This window comes from Microcaecilia unicolor, chromosome 3 (genome assembly GCF_901765095.1).
Source record: "Microcaecilia unicolor chromosome 3, aMicUni1.1, whole genome shotgun sequence".
NCBI classification, from domain to species: domain Eukaryota; kingdom Metazoa; phylum Chordata; class Amphibia; order Gymnophiona; family Siphonopidae; genus Microcaecilia; species Microcaecilia unicolor.
The window spans coordinates 353,355,028-353,368,443 of NC_044033.1; the positions used below are offsets into that span (position 1 = coordinate 353,355,028).

Consider the following 13,416-nt stretch of genomic DNA (forward strand, 5'->3'; position numbering starts at 1 on the left):
TGCAATAAATAATAAATAATAATAAATCAGTATTTTTGAAACCTATTTTTAGACGTTTTTCTTTGAAGTCCATCAGAAGTGCGTCCAAACATCAAGGGGGCGTATCAGGGGCGTGTTCAAGGCGGGACTTGGGCGTTCCTGAGACTTAGATGTTTTTTAGCCATAATAGAAGAAAACAAAAACGTCCAGGACTAGAAGTAAGACGTTTTGAGCTAGACCTGTTTTTATAACGAATAAGACACAAAAGGTGCCTTAAATAACCAAGTGACCACTGGAGGAAATCAGGGATGACCTCCCCTTATTCCCCCAGTGGTCACTAACCTCCTCCCACCCCCCCAAAAATGTGATAAAAACATTACTTGCCAGCCTCAGATGTTATACTCAGGTCCATTAGAACAGAATGAGGGTCCCTGGAGTAGTCTAGTGGTGGGAAAAGTGGACCCAGGCTTCTACCTCCCCCTACCTGTTACACTCGTGGAGAAAACTGTGAGCCCTCCAAAACTCACCAGAAACCCACTGTACCCACATATAGGTGCCCCCTTCACTTGCAAGGGCTATGGTAGTGGTGTATAGTTGGGGGTAGTGGGTTTTGGGAGGCTCAGCAGACAAGGTAAGGGAGCAATGGTCAGATGTGTACCTGGAAGCATTTTATGAAGTCCACTGCAGGGTGCCCTACTGCTTTCCTGGGACGCCAGGGGAACCAGTGTACTAAAAATGCTAGCTCCTCCTACATCCCAATGGCTTGATTTTGTGCATTTTGCACTTGGATGCTTTTTTTCGAAAATGGACCAAAACAAAAGATAGGTGTTTTTCTTTTTTGAAAATGACCTTCTTTGCTATTCAGATTTTGGACATTATTTGCAAAATGTCCAAAGTCGTAGACGTCATATCGAAAATTCCCCTCATCATGGGCTAAAGGACAGAAAAAGTCTGGAGAATCAAACTTCATTTTATGTATACACACTGCTCTGAGTGCACACGAGCAGCTTGACTGGCTACATAACTGGAGAGGACCCACCTCCCCCATCCTACCCTCTACTTTATTGCCCAGGGCTCTGGGTATTGTCTGCTTTATCCAGTGCTGGTCTTGGGTCTCACATTGAAGTCTTTTTGCCAATATGGCTCCATAACTAGTGAAGATCACTGAATTAATGGACACTATTATGTAATTTGAAATGTGTCATCACTTTTATATACCCTTGTTTCAACTATACATTAATTTAAATAACTAGCTCTGTATAATCAACTAGCTTCACAGACAATAGAACATTTTCTTCAAGTTCTTTTTTAAAGTTTGTATCCAAAATCAATTTGAAGTTTGGACAGGATTGGTGTTAGACCTACTGGGGCCCAGGGCAGAAATAAAGGAGAGGGCCCCTTACCCCCTCTCCTCAATTTCCCCACTCGCCATTACTACTACATATAAAATAACTTTATATTACCTCTTCACACACAAAACAGAGGTAGACCTTCACCAAATATAGAACAAGGATCACACATTAGAAATAGAAATATGAAGACCAAAATTAAAATGGGAATCCCAACAAGTTAAACTAAGCAAGCACTGGAACACTGGAGAAATAAAGGAGTGGCCTAGTGGTTAGGATGGTGGACTTTGGTCCTGGGGAACTGAGGAACTGAGTTCGATTCCCACTTCAGGCACAGGCAGCTCCTTGTGACTCTGGGCAAGTCACTTAACCCTCCATTGCCCCATGTAAGCCGCATTGAGCCTGCCATGAGTGGGAAAGCGCGGGGTACAAATGTAACTAAAATAAATAAAATAAACACTGGAGAAATAAAAACAGAAATGCACTTCCTTTTGTACTGAAAACAATCAGGGGCATAGCCACAGGGAGCACTAGCGCCTTCCTCCACTTTGGGCACCTCCCTTGCTGTGGCTGGCAGAGGTCCCCAAGCCCTGCCAACTGAAAACCTTCTCCTCTGGTCCAGTGGCCAGAACTCTTCAAGCTCTGCAGGTGGCAGAAGGTGTCCCTGAGCTGTAGCCACACGTGCTTGATTTTCACGTTGTGGGAGGGAGAAGTGCAGTGGCAGCAATTCAAGGACTACAGCCAGTTGCAGAAATGGAGAGTTCTAGCCTTCAGACTGGGGGAAGTGGTCTTCAGCTGGCAGGGCTTGGGTATCCCTGACAACTCAGGTATTTATATTTTGCATTTGGGCAGGGTGTATTGGGTGAAGGGGAGGGGGAAACTTTGGTGCTCAACACCCCCCCTCCAAATCAGACATCTGGCTATGCCACTGAACATAATACAAAGACATCTGAGATGGACATATTCCAAAGGTAACATATACCAGTTCATAAATTCAAAATAAACATAATTTTCTACCTTTGTTGTCTGGACATTTTACTTGTCATCATGTTGGTCCCAGTTTCTCTTTTCTGTTCTCTCTTCTGTTAATTCCATTTTCAGCAGTTGTTATCCATTTGTCTTTTCGCCTCTCTCCTACCTTGTTCCATTCCTTCACTATACCTGTCTCTGACATATTGATCTTTCTCTTTAATCTCTTTTCTGCCTCTGTCCATTCAAATTTCACCCTCCTCCTTCTTTTTTTTACTTTTCAGCTCCCTATCAACTTTCAATCTCCTTCTCTTATGCCCTAGCTTTCCCATTATCACTCCTTCCCCAGTCTTCTATTCCCTTCCATCTTTCATCTATTCCCCGTAACTACATTTCTATCTTTGTACTCACTATCCTCCTCTCACCTCCTTGCTCTCCCCTGCCTCTCCCCCATGGTTCCACCATTTCCAGTATCTTCCATCCCTCTCTCTCCCTCCACTCCTGTAGCTCAGCATCTCCTCTCCCTCTCCCCATCCTTTTGACTTAACATTCCCTGTCCCTTTCCCTCTACCTCCTACTGTCCCATCTATCTTCCCTCCTGCACCCCCCCCCCTTTGTGGTCCATAATCCCTCATCCTCCTCTCCCCCCACCATAGTCCCACATTGTTCCCTTTCTCTTTCCTGCTGTTCTTCACTCCTGTCCCCATGATCCAGATCCTCCCTCCCTTCTGCCCCCAGGTCTAACATTTCTCCATCTCTCCCTTCCGTTAATGCCCAGGTCCAGCACCTCTCTCTTTCTTCCTGACTGCCCTCCCATCCAGCATCTCTGCCTCTTCCTTCCCTCCTGCCATCCAATTGTCCACCATCTCGCTCTTGCTCTTCCTCCCCTCTGTTCTCTATCCAGCAGGACCCCCTCTCTCTGAAACTGACCCCCTCCCACAAGCTACCTTAAAACAGCTTCAGGGGGCCCCTGTAGTCTGGCACCTCTTCCCTATCTCTCACCCTCCTGGTATACCGTTAATGCATTTCTCTTAACAGGGGGCTGCAGACAAGGCAGCAAGTCTGATGTCCTGTCTTAAGTCGCCCTGCAGCTTTCCTTCTCCTGCATTCCGCCCCCTTCTGATGCAACTTCCTATTTCCGCCTGGGCAGAGCGTGGCACAAGGAAAGCTCCAGTGAAGTTGCAGGCAGTGCATCAGACTTGCTGCCATGTCTGCAGCCCCGTGTGAAAAGAAATGTGTTAAGCATAATCTGGGAAGATGAGAAAGACAGGAGAAAGATGTCAAACCAGGGGGGCTCCCTGAAGCTGTGGGGTCCAGGGTAGCTGCCCTGTTTGCTCCCCCACCTAATCACAGCCTTGAGTCTGGAGTTCTACTTCACAATTCTTAAAACAAGAACTGCAATTTCCAGAATTCTTTGTGTTAAACAGTATTAGATTAGAATATTCTATTGTCAGCTGGTCACTCCACTAAAGAAATGTTAAGTATTTTTAGCTTTTAACTCTTGCCTTTTGTACTTGGTTGACTAAATATCTTGCAGTTATTAAAAATACCTGGTTCTTCAAGTGTTCTTGATATTTCTCCATTTCTTTGGGAATCTGATTGCTACAAAGGTAAAAAAAGCAGAGGCATCAGATTAGAGAGATGAATCTAATATAGACTATTTCATGTCTTATAACGATGAGTAACATAGTAGATGATGGCAGATAAAGACCTGTATGGCCCATTCAGTGTGCCCAACAAGATAAACTTATTACATATGGCAATAATGTGTTACTTCATATGTATAACTGATCTTGATCTGTCCTTGACATTTTCAGGGAATAGACCGTAGAAGTCTGCCTCGCACTGTCTTTGTTCTAAAATTTCTGAAGTTGTCGAAGCCCCTGAAATGCTCCACTGTAGCCCATCTAAATCTATTCAGCCACGATCAGGGCACAGACCATAGAAGTCTGCCCAGCACTGGCTTTGCTTCCCAGTTACCGCTACCTAATCTCCGCTTCTTTGGATCCATTCTTTCCAAACAGGATTCCTTTGTGTTTATCCTGCACATTTTTGAATTCTGTTACTGTTTGCATCTCCACCACCTCCCATGGGAGGGCATTCCAGGTATCTACCACCCTCTCAGTGAAAAAATACTTCCTGACATTATTCCTAAGTCGACCTCCTTTCAACCTCAATTCATGTCCTCTAGTTCTACCACCTTCCCATCTCTGGAAAATGTTTTTTTGCGGATTTGTGGGAAGTACCTACCTTATCTGCTGTATCACTTCGTCTAGTTCTTTTCATAATCTCTTCAAGTCGCTAGGGAGTAAAGTAAGAAAAATGCTAAAGAGTCAAACAGCAATACTAGCTTCTGAAACTGATTTTCTACACATTATCAACAGACGCAAATGCATATTTTTGACAAATGTGAGGGAACTTCTGGAGCATCAGCACTAACCTCAGTAAATCTGTGTATTTAATGTTGCTTATATATGCATTCTTCTGATACAGACTATTAGAGACAACAACGTTGCTTGCCTATAATGGGGATTCTCTGCAGAAAGTCAGATAATCAGGTACAGTACTAGGTGACACTACATCATTACATTACATTAGGTTTTATATTCTACATGTACCTTTTCAGTTCTAAGCGGATCACAATAAGAAAAGTCCAGAACAATTACTAGGATATAAATAATGCTGAACATAACATCTGAAAACTTAGCTATAATTTAACCAGTCAGCATATATCTGCAAAACAATATAGTTTTGACTTTCCTTCGGAAATCTAAATAATTATGAGAAGCCTGAAAGAGTTTCACATATTTTTTCCCCACTCTAGCTGCTTGGAAGGCAAATAGACTCAAACATTTTTATTCTCCTTTAGCCCCTAATAGAAGTGACACTAAAAGGATTAAATATACTTTTTCTAAGCGATCTAGAAGAATTAGTGAATAACAAGTGTTCATATATGTATGATGGAGCTAAACCAAAAAGAATTTGATAAAGAATTGAGTAAAATTTAAAATGGACAGCATCAACACTATTAACTATCTCAGATAAACATCAAAGGATACTCTGAGCATGTACAGGGCTTCCTGTGCAGTTGCAAACTCATGAGTCCCCTCAGTCTAATATAAAACTTAAGGGGAACTCCTTTGGGAGTAGGTGGGATGGGTTGATTTACCCTGTTCACTAACAACCTATGTTACAGATAAGCAACTTTGTTTTTTCAACAAGGAAGTAGAAATCAGACACATTATAAGGAATGCCAAACTAAGAGTTGCTCTATTTATGTTTAGTTGACTAGAAACAGAAAAAGCTTTGTAGAACTTCTTGTCCAAATGTACCATTTTTCTTCAGTATATGTTGTCCATACAGTAATAGAATGTAAAGGTATGAGTAACAAACCATGGTGTATATTGACAAATTTTTTCAAAGAAAATTGATTCGAAATTGACAGCTGGGTTTGTCAAGGCTCTAAGTTTGATGAACTTTAATTGACACACTTAATTAAAACCCTGTTAGGCAATGGCAGTACCATATGCAGTTTTCTGGCCAGTTTAGTAAAGTTCTTTCAGCTACTATAGTTCCTAATTTGTTGGGATCAAAGGGAACAAAGAGTTGAGTGGACCTAAAATGCAATAAGCTGGAATTCTTACAGTCCAGAGCACACAGGGCCTATTCACTCTTGTGTAAGTGTGAGGCCTTGGAGGCAAAATGGGAAGCATTATAGACTGACTGATGTGAAAAGCTGATACCACTTCTGTTAAAGCTTTACTTAAGTTTGAAGGATTACCATATTGTGGAAGACATGAAGCACTTGAAGATCACTTACTCTTTAGGCTGAAGCTATAGCTACTAATAAAGGTACTTTTAAGGTTAGTTATTTAGCCCTACTGATTCCAAAGAGTGGTTTCATTAGCTGAGCTAGAGCCATGTTAAGGTACCATGGGTAATTTGCAAGCTATTATCCTCTCATGAATTTGGACACTGAGGATAAAGCAATACAGTGTTTCCACACAGAAGCAAGGTCTCCAAATCGGCTAGTTTTGTGCATACCAGGACAGTAATTAGCCTCACTCCTAATTCAAGATATATGGGCTTTGGTAAGCATCTATTGTTCTCAAATGAACCTTTACTGAGGAGATAGATCAGATTATGAAAAGTGAAAAATACTAAAACGTGCTCCATGGAGAGCAGGAAACAAGAATAGTTTTCCTGAACATACTACAGAACCTCTTCCATTTGAAGATGTATAATTTTTAGTGGATTCTCAGAAGTGATTAGTGTATCTTCCACTTCTTAAGAAAGCTAAAGCAATGCTGTCAATTAGTGTTCAACATCCATGCTGTTAGCGCTAGAAAATTGGTGTTTTGGGAGGAGAATCTCTCCTGATCTTAAGCTATCAGTGTCGACACCCTGGTAAATGAACTGGTGCTTGCATGAAGATTTGATAAGGCTAGGGCAGGGCTATGAGGATTATGGAGGCCTTGCAATGTTTTACTTTTTTGTAGTCTTGAATATTAGCAGAATGCGAGGGGGGAAAGGCACGTGTTCTGTCTTCTGAGGCAAAACAGCAGACATTTCTTGTTATCTTCTGATGCAAAGCAATCTATTACTGGGATACTCCACCACAGGAAGATACCATTTACTATCTCATTATCCAGGGTCATTTTAGAGTTTCCAGTTAATAACTGAGATGAACTACAATCACAGTCTCTGTCCCTGGTAGTATGTTGCTGAAAGGTACATCCACTAAGAGATAGCTCAGTTCCAGATTGCAGTGACTCTTTGCAGAGAGTGTAAAAACTAGTTGACCATTGTTTATATAAATCATCATCACTTGGATGTCAATTTGGATCAAGATTGTCTTTCCCAACAACACATTGGCAAAAGCTCAAAGAGCACAGAAGATTGCTCTTGGCTGTAGAAGACTGATCCAATATGATTTTTACCTTTTTGTCTAAGCTCCTCAGGTGTAAAGTGAGTACATAAGTTGTACACCCTTCATTTGATGCACCTGTGACTGATACTAATGAGTGCTGAGGTTGATGGAATGAAAGACTCTGAATCAGCTTGGCAGAAAAATTAGAAAGTTTTTAGGTATACAGAAGTCTGAACCTTGGGCTGTCTCCTCTCCTTCTGATGAAGCCTCTGTGCCCCGCTTTGAGTGAATCTGTAATAGCTCATCCTCTGAAAAAAGAATTTACTATTGTATGGGAATGCTCTGATGCTGGCTTCTTCTGCAGTAGATGAGTCTGGAGGGTAGAACAATTTTTCTTTTCAAATAAGGACAACAGTTTTCTGAACCTTGACATCAAAGAGGTTCCTTCTGTATAGGGGATATCTACAAAGCTGTCTGACACCCTGAGCCACACCAATCTTCTTGCCCCAAATGTGAAAAGGCTCATATGTCAATCATATCAAGTTCTTTTCACACTCTGTTATTCGCTGGCTGGACCCGAAAAATTATTCTGGGTTCCTGAGGGATATTTGGAAAAGGGTTTTAGCTTCTGTGTGCAAATACTGCATCATATAAAGTTGATGTGTCACTATCTCCCAATTGAGCACAGCATCCTGAAACATAATCTTAATGATAAAATCCAGAACATTTGGATCTTTCATGGATGGGATGTTAAAAATTGTTGATCTGCTGTTAGTGATCTGTAACCTGCCGTTAAATTTGTCTGTAGAACCTGAAGATTGGAGGGTGGCCAATGTAACCCTGATTTTTAAAAAGGGTTCCAGGGTTATCTGGGAAATTACAGACCGGTAAGCATGACATCAGTGCCGGGCAAAATAGTGGAAACTATTACAAAGAATACAACTATGGAACACACAGATAAACATGGTTTAATGGGACAGTTCTTTGAAGGTGTCAATAAATATGCGGATAAAGGTGAGCTGTTGATGTAGTATATTTAGACACGAGAGACTCCTGAGAAAATGAAAGAGTCATGGGACAGGAAGCAATGTTCTGTTGTGGATTAGGAATTGGACAGAAAACAGAGGGTAGGATTAAATGGCCATTTTTCTCAATAGAGGAGAATGGGGTGAATAGTGAAGAGCCACGGGGATCTGTAATGGGATCGATGCTATTTAACATATTTATAAATGATCTGGAAACAGGACGATGAGTGAGGTGATTAAATTTGCAAATGAGACAAAACTATTCAAAGTTGTTAAAACGCATGCGGTCAGTGCAAAGTTGCAGGAAGACCTTAGGAAACTGGAAGGCTAGACATCCAAATGGCATGATGAAATTTAATGTGGAAAAATGCAAAGTGATTTACATTGGCAACAATAATCCAAATCACAGTTATGCTAAGGTCCACTTTAGGAGTCAGCACGCCATCAAAGAAATGGAGCAAATTGGTGAAGCAAGACTTCTTTTGGCTGAATGCATGCTGACTCTATGCCTCTGCGGCAAGTTTCCCTTCATATTTTAGTTCAGCATGGATTTTACTTCAGGCTTTTAGTTTGGACTAGCTGCCTGGATCTTGGATGAGGGGGTTTACGTGTTGGACAGATATACTGGATTCAATCTGTTTGATCATATCTTTATTTTGTATGTTTTAATGTGAATAAACATGTAAAAGTTAAAAATACTCGGAAAAGAACTGATCTTGGTGAACTTCCAGGACTGGTATTGTCTGCTTCTTTACAGGAAGTGTTTTAGCATGGATGTCAAAAAATTCTTACTAATTCCTCAATACTTTTCTTCATGCTTTTGCCAGGGAAAACCCATATAGGACATGGTTAAGGAGAAGAAAACATGTACAGGTGCCTGCCAGTGCTGAGTCTTCTGCCCTGTTGTTCCCTTTGTATTGGCTGACAAATGCATCTGCACTTAAACCCAGACACTCTGTTTGGAACAGTGCGGGAGAAATACCATGCAATAAATGTGGCTGAACAGCTCATAAGAATATAAGAACACAAGAGTAGCTATACTGGGTCAGACCAATTGTCAATCTAGCCCAGTATCCTGTTTCCAAACAGTGGCCAAGTCAGGTCACAAGTACCTGGCAGAAATCTAATTAGTAGCAACATTCCATGCTACCAATCCCAGGGCAAGCAGTTGCTTCCCAATGTCTGTCTCAATAGCAAACCTTCCCCCCAGGAACGTGTCCAAACCTTTCTTAAACCCAGATACGCTAACCACTGTTACTACATGGCAAAGAATTCCATAGCTTAACCATCTGTTGAGTGAAAAAATATTTCCTCCCATTTGTTTTAAAAGTATTTCCATGTAACTTCCTTGAGTGTCCCCTAGTCGTACTTTTGGAACGAGTAAAAAATCAATTTACTTCTACTTGTTCTACACCACTCAGGATTTTGTAGTCCTCGATCATATGTCCCGTCAGCCGTCTCTTTTCTAAGCTAAAGAGTCCTAACCTCTTTAGCCTTTTCTCATATGAGAGCAGTTCCATCCCTTTATCATTTTGGTCGCTCTTCTTTGAACCTTTTCTAATTCTGCTATATCTTTTTTGAGATACGGTGATCAGAACTGAATGCAATACTCAAGGTGCGGTCTCACCATGGAACAATACAAAAGCATTATAGTATTTTCGGTCTTATTCACCATCTTTCATAATAATTTCTAGCATCCTGTTTGCTTTTTTGGCCGCTGCTACACACTGAGCAGATTTCAACGTATTGTCCACAATGACACCTAAATCTTTTCTGACCCCCAAGGTGGACCCTAGCATCAGGTAACTATGACTCGGATAATTCTTTCCAATGTGTATCATCTTGCATTTGTACACATTAAATTTCATCTGCCATTTGGATGTCCAATTTTCCTGCAATATTTCACAGTCCACATGTGTTTTAACAACCTTGAATAGTTTTGTATCATCTGCAAATTTAATCACTTCACTCGTCGTTCCGCAAATTTAAGCGCAGTCACAGTGCTGAGCATAAGGGACAACTGCGGAAGGACTGTGCCTGGGCATATGCTCAAGAGCTGTGCGTTAGGCACAGCTCTTGAGCGCATGTCCAGGCAGAGTTCTGGCCTGTCAAAAAAAAGACAAAAACAAAATAACCTAAACCCCTGGTGGTCCAGTGGACCCCAGGCCCCCCATCCCCCAGAAGACGTAAACCCTCCCGACTAACCCCCTCCTACCTCAAAGAAATGAGAAGGGACTAGAACCCAGCAGGAGGACGGAGTCCTAGTCCCTCATCTTTTCTTCAAGGTAGAAGGGGGGCTAGCCCTCGGGGTTAGGGGTGGTTGGAGTCATCGCCAAAGGGGGTTTACATCTTTGGGGGTGAGGAGCCTGGGATCTAACCAGACCCTCACATCTTTGGGGGTCTCCCCATTCTCTCCAATGCCTTGGCAAACCCTAATGCCAGCTCCAAGCTGGCATAGGATTTTCCACGGGAGGAGCACCCTTGTTTGGTGTGCGGCCCGCTGAGAATTGGGTAGGAATAGAGAATTAACTCATCAGCATGAATTTGCATGCTTGATATGCTATCCCTTGGCGCACTCATTATTTCCCATGATGGGGGCCTTCCAGCATGGTGCACTGGCAAACACAGGCCAAATTGGGATCTAGCTCCTGCGTTTGCATCTGAGAATCGAGTCCTCGGTGCACTTGGCACTGATAATGCTCTTTCAAATGCAGATGTCTGTGGCAAGCTCCCTTTCTGTGTGGAGTACAACTTCTATGATAGAGGCTGATGAGACTTTTGAGCCAGAAAAGTTTTTATACCAAGGATTCCTGCACCAAGATCTGTGGCATATTGATATTTATCTTCTTCATTTTTTGAGGGTACTCACCCTTTGAAGGATGCCCTCCTCAAGGTCCCTTAAAAAGGAACCACTCCATTGGATTATATGGCATTTTCTTTCCTCCCCTATAAAAGGGGATTAAGTCTGCAAAACTTAAAAGGCACTTTTCCCACCTTTTAACGTGCCTGGAGTTTCTTTGATGGTGTAGGAGAGTCTAGAGGTGAGGAATGAAGATCTTTCATCTTGTAGCTTTTGACGCATCATACCCGCTCTGACATTTTGATGCAGTGAAGAAAACAAATCAAGAAGCACCAGGAAAAGGATATTTCTCTTTGCTTTAGTGTGGAGTAGAAAAAATATCAGAAAGAGCACAACCACAGCCAAGAGACTTATGAGACTGTAGCTGGACAGCACATCCTGTGCTTACTCAGAAACCTCTCTTAGGTAATTCTTAGCTCACAATCCACGCAGAAGCCATTGGATGATTCATCCTGTTTTTCAAAGGACAAATGACCTAGAACATCCATTAACTGACCTTCTTTCTTTCTAAACGTTCTTGTTCTTCTCTTTGGAAATGTTTCTCCCGTTGAAATCGAACCCGTTCAGCCTCCTCTCGAAGACGAATTTCTTCTTCTTCTTTCTATTAAAAAAAAATAAAAACAAAAAAATGACATGAGACATATAATTTGCCTTATAAAACTTGTCTCACATTTATAGCCAGTGTAACTTTTGAATGGTGTATTAACTTTTTTTTATTGAAAATAAATAAAAGACACCAACATGGAATTGTCAGTTTTTGTGTTAACTTTATAAGCATTAATACAGTCCCTAATAAAGATAATACCCCTCCACCCCCACTCCCCCTTACTCCCTTCCAATTAGTGCAATTATTATTATTTTTTTTAATTCTTTATCATTTTCATTAGTTTACAAGAATACTTCTTGAACAGGTAAAGCAGTTTAACAGGTTACAGGTAATTTACCATAGAAAAAATAACAAAAGGAAAATAATTATTACCAACTTGTCTTAGACCCCAAATTGAAGGGGCTGGAACTTAATACTACTCAGGAGATGAGTTTCAAATATCTTTCAAAGAAAAAGAAAGGCTCAACAGTATAAACCGCATACTTTTTTTTTTTAACATGTCTCTATTTTCAAGGCTAGTCAGATCTACTAAACTCCAACATAAATTATAAAACCTTTTTCTGTGTAATAAATTGTTTCAAGTGCTCAGAAACAAAAAATACATATTTAACCCCTAGATATTTTACATTGCATTTACATGGGTAATTTAGATTGAAAGAGGCTCCCAAGGCTAATGTAGCAGATCTTAGTGCCAAAAATTCTTTCCTTCTAGTCTGGGTCTATTTAGTAACGTGTGGAAAGACTAATACTTTTTTCCCATAAAATGGGGTTTGTAAATGCTTTAGTGCAATTTTTCTAACCAATTAGTGCAATTATAATCAGCATCAGAAGGCCTGTAACTCTTATAACTCTGAGCCAAAATCAAAAGAACCGATAAGCCTCATTAATCCCCCCCACCCCCCGCCCGAAAACAGAAAAAGCAGGACTTCATGAACAAGCAGAAACCAGACAGAGCGTGTGCTTATAGGCTATTAAGAAGCAAACCTTCACCCCATGGGTGGAGGGTTTACAAGTAAGGTTCCCAGATCGGCAATAATTGTTTTTTTGCTTGGGCGATCCTTTTGCATCTCTAGCCTCCCATGTCACCGACAAGTGTAATTGGTTTCCAGTAATTCAGAGGTTCAGAGGATATCCAGTATTTTAGAATGCATTTATGTGCCACCAAGCACATCTTACAGAATGGGTGTTGCCCTTATGACAACCTCGGTACGCCCACAGATTATCTAATAAAAACTGTTCCACTGTACCCGATATCCCTTCACCCAAAACAGATATGAGGTATCTTCTAATTTTTGCCCTATATCAATCCAAAATGAATGATAAAAAGAATTGGCATCGCGCCCTCACTTAGGAAAAAAGAAGTACTAATGTCCCGCCTATGTGATATAATTGTAATTGAGCATCTTAAGACTGATAACACTCTAAAATAGCATTCCCTTAGTTCTGCACTAGGTGTGAGGGATTGAGTACTTTTCACACTCTTCAAAATATCCCAGTCTGGTACGGGGGTTCTCAAGTCCCTCTTCCATCTATGCTTTAGCTCCTCTAAGTTCTTTTTGGGCGCCCACTAAATCAGGGACCAATAAAGGTCCGAAACTGATATCTCATTTTCAGATATCTCATTAAAGCCCCCCCCCCACCTCCCACCCCCCCGTATTCAGTCTCCTGTTCTGTGATTTAATAACCCTTTATCCAGAGAAGTTATGTAGTGTTTAATCTGGCAATAAGCAAATCTATTACCCCAGGTCACTCCTTTA

General features: G+C 41.2%; 1 protein-coding gene across 5 annotated transcripts in view; it reads right to left on the reverse strand.

Moving 5' to 3' along the window:
- MAP7 (microtubule associated protein 7) overlaps nt 1-13,416 on the reverse strand; it is a 317,468-nt gene that overhangs the window by 16,877 nt on the left and 287,175 nt on the right. For all 5 annotated transcript variants that reach the window (XM_030198511.1, XM_030198510.1, XM_030198509.1 and 2 more), the window contains exons 13-15: nt 11,549-11,653; nt 4,548-4,598; nt 3,848-3,899 (exon numbers count right to left, since the gene is read on the reverse strand). In XM_030198511.1, coding sequence (XP_030054371.1) covers nt 3,848-3,899; nt 4,548-4,598; nt 11,549-11,653 — 208 coding nt within the window. The remainder of the gene's footprint in view (nt 1-3,847; nt 3,900-4,547; nt 4,599-11,548; nt 11,654-13,416) is intronic.